We start from the raw sequence: 14,188 nt of genomic DNA on the forward strand, positions 1-14,188 counted from the left end.
AGCCTATATAAGAGAGAGACCCAAAAATCAGGACTATCCCTATAAAATTGGGACATCTGGTCACCCTTATTGCTGCACAGGGAGAATTTGCTACATGGATCGTCTTTCGGCTGTGCAGACCTTCTGCTGCTAGAGAATTGTTGAGAAATCGCTCTGTTGAGAACTCCAGCATAAAAGGCTACGGCTGTGCCTGAATCTGATGGGCATGTGGGAGCAGCGAGGCCAGTGTCTGATGCTCGGGGGATGCATCTGACCTGAAGCTAGGGCAAAGAGTGAAGGTAGCATGTTGTCATAGCATTCTTTCTCAGATCTGAACCTTAGAGTTCAGAAAATGAGATGCTAGCATGAGTTTCCCTAAACTTAATTACCAGCTTAGATTTGATATGCTGCCACCAATCAGGAATTTTCCAGGGCCTGATACCCTCTGGTCCCCTCAAAACCTTCCCTGGGGACCCCAAGAACCCAGATCCTTTGGGTTCTTAAAACAAGGAGAAATAAGCCATTTCCCCACCTCTCCCCCTGGGCTATTCTGAGAGACACTATTTCCCTCCCTGGGCTATTCTGAGAGACACTGATCCAGCCTCTTAAATCACCATACAGAGAAGCATCTCCCTTCCCTCTCACAAAGAGGTAAACAGATTCAAGGAAAACAGAGAGAGATTCTCTCTCTCCCTCCTCCCGTCTCCCCCACCAGTCCTGGTGAGTTATCCCAATCCCCTGGGATAAAACAAGGGAAACAAGAAAAAAATCAATCAGGTTCTCTAAAAAGAAATCTTTTAATAAAAGAAAGGAAAAGTAAAGAATTATCTCTGTAACTTCAAGATGTAAATATTACAGGGTCTTATAGCTTACAGACACCAGAAAGAGACTTTCCCACCAGTACCAATACAAAGCAGAATATTCCCAGCAACTACACACATAAAAGTTAACCAGCCAGATCCACAAATGCAAATAGTGTAAAACAATTAAAAAGCCTAAACCGCCTGTTTTACTTACTATATGAAAAGAAACTTAGAGAGCCTGTAGTAATGTCTGGTCTCTCTGACCCTCCGAGAGAAGAACAAAGAACTCACACCCAAACTTCCCTCCACCCGAATTTAAAAGTATCTTGTCTTCTGATTGGTCTTCTGGTCAGGTGTCCAGTTTCCTGCTTGTAACCCTTTACAGGTATAAGAGACATTAACCCTTAACACTCTGTTCATTACACATGTAGGTTCTGCAATGGGGAGGAGGAGCATTGGGAAGGTGAGTAATGAGTAAGTGCAGGTATTGATGCTCTTGAACAGATAGTGCTCTGTAGCTGGGAGATTGACGCAGGGAGCCAGATCACTACCTTCTACTGATGAGGTTCATGTCAGTTGGGAAGAGGTGAGTTGATGTAGCTGGGACAGCCTCTGAGCTTTTCAGGAATGACTGAGGGTGCAGAAGGTTGCCAAGCAGGGAATCCTCGGAAGGACTGTCGCAGTGACCACACCACTTTTTTCCACTCCTATACCTGGTGAGTGTAGGAGGGGAGCAGGAGCGGAGTGCCTGCAGGAACTGCTTGAGTGGCAGAGATGCAGGGAATTCTCCCTCTGCCCAGGGCCGGCACTACCATTTAGGCAACCTAGGCAATGGCCTAGGGCGCCAGAATTTTTGGGAGGTGCTGTTTTGCCGGGGGGGTGGCACGCGGGTCCGGTGGACCTACCGCAGTCATGCCGGCGGATGGTCCGCTGGTGGAAAGGCTCTGGTGGAGCTGCCGCAGTCATTTCGGTGGACGGTGTGCTGATCTAAAGGCTCCGGCGGACCTACCGCAGTCATGCCTGCAGCAGGTCCACCGGAGCCTTTAGACCAGTGGACCGCCCGCCGGCATCGCTGCGGCAGCTCCACCGGAGCCTTTCCAGCAGCGGACCCTCCGCCAGCATGACTGCGGTAGGTCCACCGGACCCGCGGGGGGCGGCGAAATGGCCATCCGCTTAGGGCGTCAGAAACCCTGGCACCGCTCCTGCCTCTGCACGTTTTCTGCTTTGTTCACAGCAGAGGATGCCCGCAGCATTTCATCCTTTAAAAACTTAACAAAAAACAACAAAACTCCAACAACATACCCTTCTGTGTCTAGGCACATTTGAATAGCTTATTGCAATTATTTATCCTGAAAATTTATCCAGCACATGAAGAGAGTTTGTTCTTATCAAAGTAACAATTCAGCTGGGCTTATTTTTTGCTGCTTTTATTTTTCACTTATGTCTGACTTTCTGTTATGAAATGCATTGTCCTGTGTGTTTCCTTTTGTCTCATTTTGTAACACATTCCTTTGTTAACACTTTTGGGTCAAAGGCCTATAACTGTCAATATTTATTTATTTTATTATTATATATTTATTTATTTATTGTTCTTGGTATAAGCTGTTGAATTAGCAACTCCCCAAATCTTTTATTACTAAGAAAAACAACAAAAACTCGCCATGAATATAAGTATTGAAGCTTTCTTTGATATTTGTTCAGAAGGAAAATTCATTTGTATAATCTATCATGCGTGTAACAATGTGCTTTTGATGGTGAAAATTGTTTGATAAATATTAATGGGTGTTTTTTTTTCTTGCTACTTTGTGCATAGCATGGCCTTTTGTTAAAGATGAATGTTCCACAGAAGTAAGATTCTGTTAATGTGACATTGAAAATGTTTATGTCTAAGATAAATTTAGAATGGAAAACCAAAGGCCCCCAAAACTGCATTTTATTCTAGCTCTGGATCGTTTCATTAAATAAGCCAGATAGCATTTGAAAAGGGAAATTGGTTGTATGGTTCTGATGTTGATATAGGCCCTAATTCATTGTAAACAAAAATTAATGCATTGGAAAGCATGTTATTAACTTCACGTATTTCTTATTCTAGCAGATTCCCATATGACATACTTGCATAATTTTGTATTTATTATAGGGTAAGATCTAGAATCTTCCATGGGATATTTATGACATATGTACCCTAGTAAGTAGTTCTCCAAAACTGCAGTAACTGAGACTGGTCTTGAGCTATTGCAATTTATTCCAGTATTGATTGCGAGTCAAGGGCAGCAAATTCTTTTATTCAAAAGAATTAAAACAAAACTATTCCATCAGGAAGTAGGACTAATACTTTCCTATATGACATTCTCTTTTGTTTGCTGTGTGTGTGTCTGTGTGCACACAAAAGTGGCAAGACACAGCTGAAAACACAATAGATACAGACAAACATTGCTATCCATTTAATATTATAATACTAGCTTTAATGGTTTCCAAGCAGTTAGTTGCCGCAAAACATCAATTGCTTTAGCCAGTCATTAATTTCTAGTAAACATCCAAAACAGAGATCATTAGTGCTGAGATAATAAAGTAATCTGTATATATTCTCATTTTTACTATCACATTTTTAATCTATTAAGATGTTTGCCTTTGAATTAAAATAGCCCATACCTATTATTCCTAAATCATCACTGCTTTAGCCAGTCATTAATTTCTAGTAAACATCCAAAACAGAGATCATTAGTGCTGAGATAATAAAGTAATCTGTATATATTCTTATTTTTACCATCACATTTTTAATCTATTAAGATGTTTGCCTTTGCAAAACCCATAAAAGTAGTCAGTCAGTGTTCATCATATCCGGCCACAGTAAACTCAGTTTTCACCCTTAGAATTAAAATAGCCCATACCTATTATTAAATATAGTCCTGTTTAGTTGCTGCTTAGTGCAACAGGTGTTCAAGTTGAAGAAAAGCCTTGTATGTACTTTCCCATTGTCTTTATTTGTAAAAAGTTGTAATGTATACTTAAAACTGTTGTTAATTTCTTTAAAGGAAGAATTTGCAAGGAACCAAATGGACTGTAAAATAAAGAATATAACTGGAGAAAAAGTTAATCTACTATGGAGCTATTTAGTGTGTGTGTGTATATATGTATATATATAATATATGACTCTGTATTTGACTTTGAATCCATTATGATCTTTTCAAAAAGTTGTAACAGTTTGAGGTTGGAGGACCTACAAGTTTGATAATGGATGGAATGATTTGCTGGGGTCACTACAACTGTATAGATCATGAAAACAACCCTTGTAACTGACATCTTTATGGACAGGGCAGTTAAAATGAGCATGGAACACAAACTGTTCTCCTATCTCTAGAAGTGGTTTCCACAACCCATAACTTAAGACACCTTGACATTGTTGCGTGAGGAAGCGTGCACTGCCATCACCCATGCCTGGACTATGGAAAAATGTGTTTTAGGGCCCTAGTCCTGCTTTCCAAAACTTCTCTTGATTACTATGGAAGCAAAATCAGGGCCTTAGTACATAATTATGAAAGAATTTTGCACTTTTATGTGATATTACACACGCGGTGGTGAATTTCTGAATTCAAAATGACCATTCAGTATCCATAATTTGATGATTTCCCCCCCTCTTCATTTAGTTGTTTGCTTTGATGCCAAGATAAACTTTGACGACAATGCCGAGTTTAGGCAAAAAGAGATATTTGCCATGGATGACAAGTCTGAGAATGAGCCTATGGAAAATGAAGCAGCCAAATACGACTTAAAGTACATAGGACTGGATGGGAACATTGCTTGCTTTGGTAAGAAAAGCAGTCTGTCTTGGTCAATTATCTTGAAAACTCTGAATTGTTAATTGGTTACCCCAATATCAATTGACTAATCTGTTTCTGATTGCAGTCATTTACAGAGAGTATTGTCATAAATATTTACAATTAAGTAATAATCTAAATACATAAAATTACTCACATGCTTAAGTGTTTTCAGGATCTGGTCCTATTTTATTACCAGTGAACTCTTTAAAGTGACACCACCAATTCAAAAATCACATTTCCATCTGATGACACTGTAGCTACTGCTACAAGTGACTCCTAAGATTGTTAGCTTATTGGTTGATTGTTAGTCATATAGTGAGTATTACTGTGACTGAAAGAGATTAAAGACAAATATATGATTTCTCAATTTATAAAATTTGCTTGATTTGTGTATTTTGATTTTCATTCTACTTTTTGACAGCACTTTGAGTGAATAGTCCTTTTTATTGTTTTGCTGATGTTGCCTGCACTTCACCAAATTTTGTAAGAAGGTAATAGTAGTAATAGGTAATACCAGTACTACCAACAGCAAACACGAAGCTGAAATTGAAGGGGCAGCAGGCAGGAGTGCACACATGTTTAAAAAGGGGGTGAGGTTGATATGTAAGTCTGTGCATGTTTAGCGCTGCTATTTTCAGGTTAGCCCAGATGACCCTTCTAAATGTCAACAGTGGGTGCAGGGGAGGTGGAGGGAATTATTTTAAAAATAATAATAATATTCAGAAAATACTATTTAAAAGGCTTTAAAATACAAAATCAAACTGGATTGGTTTCTCACAATGTAAATTTGGCTCCCTTGACATCTCAATATTTCTCATGTCAAACAGTAACTGATAAATCTTGCGTTATGTTGAAACCTTTGTTTCAACTGAAATTCCTTTTTTCATAGAAGTAAAATAGCTAAAAAATTAAATTATGTAAAACATTTTCAGTTTCAAGTAAAGTGTTTAAGCCAGAACGTTTTATTTTGAAAAGAATTGACTTCATCATTTTGATCCGAATTAGCTAAAATGGTTTATCCTCCAGAGATGGAGGAGTGGATGTATGGAGGTAATATAACTTTTGTTACTGCCCACAGATTATAGTGCTTAGATTTATGCTCTACCCACTTATTTGAAAGATCCTCAGGTTGCAGTAGAACCAATTTAATTGCATTGAAACTGCATTGGTCTTAATCTTTTAAAGGAACTAACATTAAAAAAAAGTGTAGCTCATTAAACCATCAGTATCATCGTATTCAGTGCCTGAGACCTCATCCTTATGGTTCTCTTCTGTATAGTAGAAACCTGCATAAAATTACATGTGATATAAAAAGACTTATTTTGTACAGAAGCAATAACTTTAATGTACCGAACCATTCTGATTTATCTCACCCGGATGAGTTAATGTCCTTGTAACACTAGCAGCATGTAAAGTAGCAAAGGATATGGGATGCCAGTGTGTCGAAACACATTTTTAATAGAAGAAAGCATTATCCTTTTTGAACATCATGTAAGAATTTTCATGATTTGAACACATTTGTTAAAATGAATATTCAGTTTTAAAATATTTTGTATTGCAGTATTAGTCTTACCAAGGTTAATGAAATTAGACATGGTTTGTAAGTGTGGCAAGGGAATTACGGGATCAGTAATAAGTGAAGGATACTTCACTTTGGGTTTCTGCTGGGCTAAGAATAACTTTTATCCTTTACTCTGAGGGGGATATTTGTGTGCAGTTACATGTGTGGTGCGTAATCCTCTTTAATTATTATGAAATCCCTTTTCTCAGAAGTGTTGGGTTTTTTTTGTACAGGACGCCCTTCATATGATTTTGTTCATTTATGTCAACTAAGTCACTCCTGAAAAATTCAAGTGCTGGTGTTTTTTTGAAACAAATCAAGTGGAGCCGGAAATAAGTGAAGTTTTAGGACTAGTCTGTGCCTTGAACTGGTGTGTGATAGTTAAATCGCATTTCACAAGTCTGAATTCCCTTTTGTAAAATATCAGCCTCTGACTCTTACAATTACAGTGAATGGAGCTGGTCTTGCTATGGCAACCTGTGATATAATTTCCCTTAATGGTGGAAAGCCAGCCAACTTCCTGGATCTTGGTGGAGGTGTAAAGGAAGCACAAGTCTATCAGGCATTCAAATTGCTCACTGCTGATCCTAAGGTAAAATAATTGTCTTTCTACAGAATGTTTCCCAATGCACTAATATAAGGACATTTGTTTATCAAATCAGTAATTTGCTAAATAAATAGAAATGATGATTTTGTAAACACTTGAGGATAACTTACTAAAAGGATGGTTTAAAATAGTGGTTTTCAATCTGTGGTCTGCAGAACCTTGGAGTTGGAAACCACTGGTCTATGAGATGGGATGGCCATATGGTTAAGGCACTGGACTGGGACTCGTAAGACCTGGTTTCAGTGCCTAGCTCAGTCACCAACCTCCCATGTGACCCTGAACAAGTCATTTAATCTCTCTGTGGCCCAGGTCCCCATGTATAAAATGGGAGGAATAAAATTCCACTTGTCTGATTTATCTAAGGGCAGGCGCTCCATTATCATGTGTTCGTACACTGCCGAGCACAGTTAGGGATCTCTAGGCACTGCTATAATACAAACAATTGGCTGAGCTTCTGAAGGCCTTACGCTCACCTCAAGGGCATTTCTCTGTTGATCTCTCTCTATATAAAATTATTACTTTAATTTTGGATGCCACATATGATCAATTCCAAATTTCAGGGAATGTTCTAGGCATCATTAGCCTAGAACATCATTAGCTAAATCAGAAAACCAGAAGGGGCATAATGGGGAGTCCACAAATCCCCTGCCAGCACACAAGCATCGCCATAGCCTCTAGAGTCTCTGCAGTTGTCTGTAGATCAAACAATTGGTCAATGACACTTATTAATGCCTTCTAGCAAAACAATTACCCATTTCATCCCTGCTCATCTTTCCAACGGAATTTAGCATATTGGCACCCAGAAGGACCTGTCTCCCCAAAGTAAAGAAGAATAGTTGGGGCAGAGCAGAAATGGAGGAAGGGGAGTCATGGAAGCATGTAGATGGTCCCTGACATGGCGAGGGCCCAGACTGGGGGACCCTAGTGTGGGGGAGTGAGGCATACAGAAGCCCTAGCATGGTGGGAATGTTGGGGGGCAGAGTTTCTGGCATGGGGGAATTAGGGTTCACACAGAGTCCCTGCCATGGGAAAATGGAGCACCCTGCTATGAGTGAAGAATGGAATGAGAAGGCACACTGTGGTGTCACTGTGACATTGGGAGAACAGGGGTCTGAACCCCAAAGAATGAGCAATTGTACAGTCATATTGTGTATCAACTATTTCAAGTGAGGTCTTTTATGAAAGCTTGTAATGTTCTGAACTTGATTGTCGTGATGAGTTTATGTATTTGTGTGTGCATAGAGCTATGCTTGGGAACGGAAGGGCTAGGGTGGGGCACCCTGCAAGCTGTAAGCAGGCTGATGGAAGCCTGTGCTTGTGGGTTGGCTACTGGTGTCAGGACTCTGAGCCACAACAGCACAGCATTAAGGCCTCCAGTATTACAGCGTATGCAGTGACAGAACCCTTTACTGGCCTGGGTGAACCCCAAAACATCTTAGTGGGATGGGGAAAGATTGGGGGACCTTGGTATGGGAGGGAAGAGGAGAATGGGAACCCCTGGAATCAGAGAAGTGGGAAAAGGGGTGTTGTCATAAACCTAGTCCCAGATTTGGACCTTAGCGTCCAAAATATGGGGGTTAGCATGAAAACCTCCAAGCTTAGTTACCAGCTTGGACCTGGAAACTGGTGAGGTGGAAGAATAGTGTGTCTGTGGCATTACTTGGGTTGTAGGTGGGGTTTTTGGCTGCCCTCGGTTGTAGGGTTTATGGTCGTTCCCCTTGACAGTAGCTTTCTTGCTTTCTGCCACTTCCATCCATCTGGCTCCAATCTCCCCCGCCTCGGTGAGATTTTTGGGTTTTCCATCTTGCATGTACTGTGTTATGTCCTCAGGAACACCATCCAAGAACTGCTCCATTTGTATGAGGAGGTGCAGTTCTTCCAAGGATTTAACATTGTGTCCTGATATCCAAGCCTCATAATTTTTCCCAACGTAGTAGGCGTGTTTGGGAAATGACACATCTAGTTTTACTTTTGGGTTCTAAAACGCCGACGGGCATGATCCGAGGTTATCCGCATTCTGTATCTGGCCTTGGTTTGAAAAAGTTTATAGTCGTTCATTTGCTGCTTAGGCATTTCAGCTGCCACCTCTACTAAAGGTCCACTGAGCTGTGGCCTCAATTCTACCATGTACTGGTCTTCAGGGATGCTGTACCCAAGACAGGCTCTTTCAAAATTTTCCAAGAAGGCCTCAATGTCATCACCTGCCTTGTAGGTGGGAAATTTCCTGTGCTGTGGAACAATCATTGGCGCAGGGTTGTTAGGGTTGGCTGTTTTGCTTAGCCTTTTCTAATTCCATGGCCTGTCGGTGGGCTTCCCTCTGGAGTTCCAGCTGTTTTTGGTGGTCTGCATCTTTGGCTGCTTATTCTCTTTTGTAGGCCGCCTCTCTGGCTGCTTGTTCTTTTTGTTTTATTTCTAGTTCCTGTTTGTTTTTTTCCATCTCTCGCCTGTGCTCGGCGTCTTTGATTTGTGCTCGGCCTCCATTTTTGTCTTGGTAGGCATGGTTCCTGTTTTCTTGTGTTGGGGTGCCCTCTGGTGTTTATTATCTGAACTGCAGGCTCTGTTGCCTCCTGGGGTCTGCCTAGCAACAGTGCCTTTTTCCCTTTTTTCCTCTAGCTAATCTTTTCAATGTAAAGTAAACCAGAAAAACCACTTTATTTGCATGTGTATAGTGCTGGTATTTGCCTCCTAATGGGAGTGCTATTGTCTGACAAAAGACCTGTTTGTCATAGCTTAATGGTTCTTGCTTAATATGCAAGCCAGAAACTGCAAGAGAGAGCAGAGAAAAAAAAAATTCTCTGTTTCCTTTTAAAACCAAACTGTTTCTCTCTGCTTAAAAGCCTCTAGCAGAGAAAGGAAAAATATAATAATCCTACTGGCTTCTGAATTCTATCTATCCCACCACTGCACACCATATCATAACCTAGTCCAAGATTTGGACCTTAGCGTCCAAAATATGGGGGTTAGCATGAAAACCTCCAAGCTTAGTTACCAGCTTGGACCTGGTAAAGCTGCCACCACCCAAAAAATTAGAGTGTTTTGGGGCACTCTGGTCCCCCCAAACCTTCCCTGCGGACCCCAAGACCCAAATCCCTTGAGTCTCACAACAAAGGGAAATAAACCTTTTCCCTTCCCCCCTCCAGGTGTTCCTGGAGAGATGCACAGAAGCAAGCTCCGTGAATCTAAACAGAGGGATTCCACCCTCCCCGTTTCCAGCCTTGGAAAACAGAAGTACCGAGAGCTAATCTCTCTTCCCCCCTCACCCAGAGGGAATGCAAAGTCAGGCTAGTAAATCTAACACACACAGATTTCCCCCTGACTTCTTCCTCCCACCAATTCCCTGGTGAGCACAGACTCAATTCCCGGGAGTTCCCCACTAAAGAAAAACTCCAACAGGTCTTAAAAAGAAAGCTTTATAAGAAGAAAGAAAAATACATTAAAATGGTCTCTCTGTATTAAGGTAACAAATACAGGGTCAATTGCTTAAAAGAAATATGAATAAACAGCCTTATTCAAAAAGAATACAATTCAAAACACTCCAGCAACTACACACATGTAAAATACAAAAAAACATATAAATCACTATCTGATCTTTTGTACTTACAACTGGAAAACAGAAGATTAGAAAGCAGGAAATAGAGAAATCCTTCCCATAGCCGAGAGGGGATAGGCACAAGACAAAGAACTCAGACACAAACTTCCCTCCACCCAGACCTGAAAAAGTCTGGTTTCCTGATTGGTCCTCTGGTCAGATGCTTCAGGTTACCTCTTTCCAGGTGTAAGAGACATTAACCCTTAGCTATCTGTTTATAACAGGTGTATACACAGCTGATGGTATGGGGAGCCCTCGTAGGAGAGAAAGGAGATAGTGGGGTACACAGAACCCCTGGCAGAAGGGAGAATGGGAGGAGTTGTAGGGAGTCGTGAAAAAGAGGGGAGGGGAGGGTGACCCATAGGGAGCTTGTGGGGCAGGGGAATGGATGAATGCAAGGAGCCCTTGGTGTGTGCAAACTACGGAGTGTGTGACCCCTTGCCCCAGTAATATTAACAGCAAAGGGGTCTGGTTGTGCCCAAGGTTACAAATGAAGGAAGTGGATTGTCCCTTTTGACCTAGTCTGGGTTGGGGATTTTACAATCCATGACACACATCAGCTTGATTAATAGGTCTGTGCTTGAAAGAACACAAGTAGAAAAGCAAGGGTGCTTCAGGTCAGGGTGTGGGGAGGTGGGAAGCAGGCGCTGGCAGAATTATCTAGGGAGAGATTTGAATTGATACCTGCACTATGCCTGAGACTGGGCAGCACTGCTAGATCCTCCCTCACTTTTATGAGTGCTAGAGTCACAGATTTTTTTAAAAAGGAAAAGGGTTTGACATTTGTCTGTATTATTCAGAGATGGGTGTTTAATACAGTAATCAAAGGGATGAATAGTGGTAGAGATTGAGACTAAATTGCAACATAGAGACTCACGGATAAGTATGGTGTGGTCTTGCCTCGACAACGTACTGCAGTGATGATTATGGAATAAAGTCAGATGTGCTCTCACGCTATTATTGTGATTGCAGATTTCCTACATGCTCTGCATGTGCTGATTTTGATGAGACATGTATCCAGTTTAATTAATTAATATTATTCAGAGGCATTTCTGTACCTCTCATTAATATCTGACTGACTATCACCATCCTTCTCCAGATCTTCACTCTGATTTCAGTGGAGATAACTGGCATAGCTCAATGGATCTGTGCCATTTTACCATGTGAGAGTCCAGCCCGAGATGTGCAAGTCACCAGCCTGAATGCTCCGTAGCTCATGTCTCTATATTTTTTATTTCATTTTTCCTTTCTTCATTTCATTTACTTAACCTTCTCCTGTTTGTCCCTTTATCTCCTTCTTTTTTTTATAGTTTTACATTACCCTTTGTGTATTGTGTCTCTGCCTCTCTCTTTTCACTGAATGAATTTTTTTACTTTGTAGACCTTTTCCTGTTTTATTTCTCTCTCTCTTTCTTCTCTCTTTCACTTTCTGACCATTTCTTTTTGCTTCCCACTCCTGACTGCTTAGTATCCCAGTGGGCAAGTACTTTTTCTAGAATAGTTTTCAGCAGGATGCTTATCTGCTGGAGGGCATTTAACTAATAGGAATGTCAAATGCTTTAGCGCATAAGTACAAGGGATGGTTTTGGCTTTGGCCACTTTAGATTTTGAATCTTATAGAAATTACTGCTCATCATCCATTTTTAAGTTATTAACCTCAGATCCTTTGACTCTGTCTCTGCGCACCAGTCAATGTTCCCCAGCTTTTATGTTTTAGTCACCTAGAGGGGCTTTGTCTGGTTTCAGTGAGGCACTTCTGATACCTCTTGTCAGCCCTGTGATTTCACTGATTTAGCTTTTATCCTTTTGGCTCCATGGCCATCAGTGACACTGTTTCAAGTCAGCACGATATCAGCTGAAATTCAGCTTTCATTTTCAGCAGTAATTTATGAAGAAAATGTCTGGGATTCAATTAGGATTTCTGAGGACATATAGCGGTGTATCAGTCTCCTATTAAACACAGGGTACACAGCAAAGAAAAACACGTGGCTGGCCCGTGGCAGCCGAATTGGGTTCATGGGACTTGGGCTGAGCTGTTTCACTGCTGTGTAGACTTCCTTGCACAATCCTAGAGCCCGGGCTCCAGCCCTGAAGCCTACACAGCAATGAAAGAGCCCCACAGCCTGAGCCCTGGATCCCAAGTCTGCTGGCACTGGCCAGCTGCAGGTGTCTGGTTGCTGTGTAGACGTATCCACAGGCACAAATCAACTGTACCAGGTTTGGACAAACTAGTGGCTAAACTCATGACGTATGTGTGACCATCCTTATTGCTGTGCATCTTATGGTCACAGAGAAGCTTATTGCCAATTTAAAAATAAACATTTTATATTTTTTTTCTTTTCAGTAAACAAATGGCAGTTTAATATCGGGTCCTTCCTCAGTCTGAATACTATTTTCTGCATTGACAGGGAGATGGAAATGATGATCTAATGAGCCTTTTCCATTTCTTAACTAATATTGAGCTTTGATCCCTTTGGGTTATGATGTTTAGTATAGTACTTGGAGTCAGTAGTCACTTTTAATTACCCTACAAGCTTTAACCTGTTTCCTACCTTATCCAGGAAAATAAAAATTTGCTCTTGGGAGTTTCCAGGCCTATTAAAGATAGAGCCTCTGAGAATTATATAAACCACAAGGTGCCCTGAGGGCAGCTGACTACAATATATTGTTCTGAACTTTTGGCTGGGGACTCTGCAAGAAATTAAATCTTCCAGAAAATGATCAAATATACTTTAAAACAAAACTCGCTCTTTAAATGTCTTTAAAGTGTATATTTGTTATAAAGTATTGGGGAAGGAAGTGGGTAGTGCAAAGCTGAGAACATTCTGTTTGAGGAGAAGTTCATGATGTTCTTGTAGTTTGACAGGTTTCCTAAGTCTGCTTGTTAATGGCGGCATTTAAGAAAAGAAATTAGTAACGTTTCTTGGAAAACACCAACCATGGAAATACCATCTTTAAAATTTGAGTCTTATTTGAGCTTTTCATCCTATTCTGACCTTGTTTGCTGTCTTCCAGCTAGTCGGTGCTGCATTTGTCAGATTGGCTGTAGAAGCGGTGCTGAATGTTTTTTTTTTTCCCCGCTAGCAGCCCAAAATCTGGCTGCGTTTTTCTTCCTGTGACCCCACTTACCTGTCTCCTTTGCACAAATTCCTGTGGTGCCTCTGCCTTGGCAGAAGTTGAGCTCTCTTCCCTTTCTTGTGCCTACCTGCATGAAGAAGGGAAGGTTCTGTTCTCTGTCCTCGTTTTCCAAGCTGCTGGGAGGCATCAGTGGGATTTCATTGCTCTTCTTTCTCACACAATAAGGCAAAAAAGAAGTTGCAGTCTTCAGTGCCACAGCAGTGCTAAGGGACTTGTTTGACAGCCTCAGATGAGCAGAGTGGAGTGCTGATCAGTGAGCAGTTACTTGTTCTCACCAAATTCTTCTTTTGCCTTCACCAGTGTTGAAAAACACTGACCTATTATTGATTATTTGTATTACAGTACTTTCTAGGAGCCCTGGTGATGGACCCAATGTACTTGAAAGTCTAAAAGGTATTGACAGGGTAGGAACAGTGGTTGACTGGATAGGGCACTGGACTGGAACTCAGGAGAGCTGGGTTCAGTTCCCAGCCCAGACATTGACTTGATGTGCAACTTTGGGAAAGTCACTTTAATCTATCTTTTGCCTTAGTTCCCAGCCTGTAAAATGAAGATATTTGCCTCTCTCATAGGAAGGATAAAATACAATCAGATATTAAAGTGAAGAAGCTTGTATAAGTAGACAGATGCAAAGTCACCTTAAAGAAATTATAAGCAGTTCTGTTTTACCATTGACTGACCCCCAGCACTGAC

At 41.1% G+C, this 14,188-nt stretch overlaps 1 protein-coding gene across 2 annotated transcripts in view; it reads left to right on the top strand.

Moving 5' to 3' along the window:
* The window catches only part of SUCLG2 (succinate-CoA ligase GDP-forming beta subunit), a 225,025-nt gene that overhangs the window by 132,518 nt on the left and 78,319 nt on the right, over positions 1-14,188 (top strand). For both annotated transcript variants that reach the window (XM_030569524.1, XM_030569525.1), the window contains 2 exons: positions 4,427-4,588; positions 6,611-6,753. In XM_030569524.1, coding sequence (XP_030425384.1) covers positions 4,427-4,588; positions 6,611-6,753 — 305 coding nt within the window. The remainder of the gene's footprint in view (positions 1-4,426; positions 4,589-6,610; positions 6,754-14,188) is intronic.

The sequence above is a fragment of the Gopherus evgoodei genome, chromosome 7 (genome assembly GCF_007399415.2).
Source record: "Gopherus evgoodei ecotype Sinaloan lineage chromosome 7, rGopEvg1_v1.p, whole genome shotgun sequence".
Classification (NCBI taxonomy): domain Eukaryota; kingdom Metazoa; phylum Chordata; order Testudines; family Testudinidae; genus Gopherus; species Gopherus evgoodei.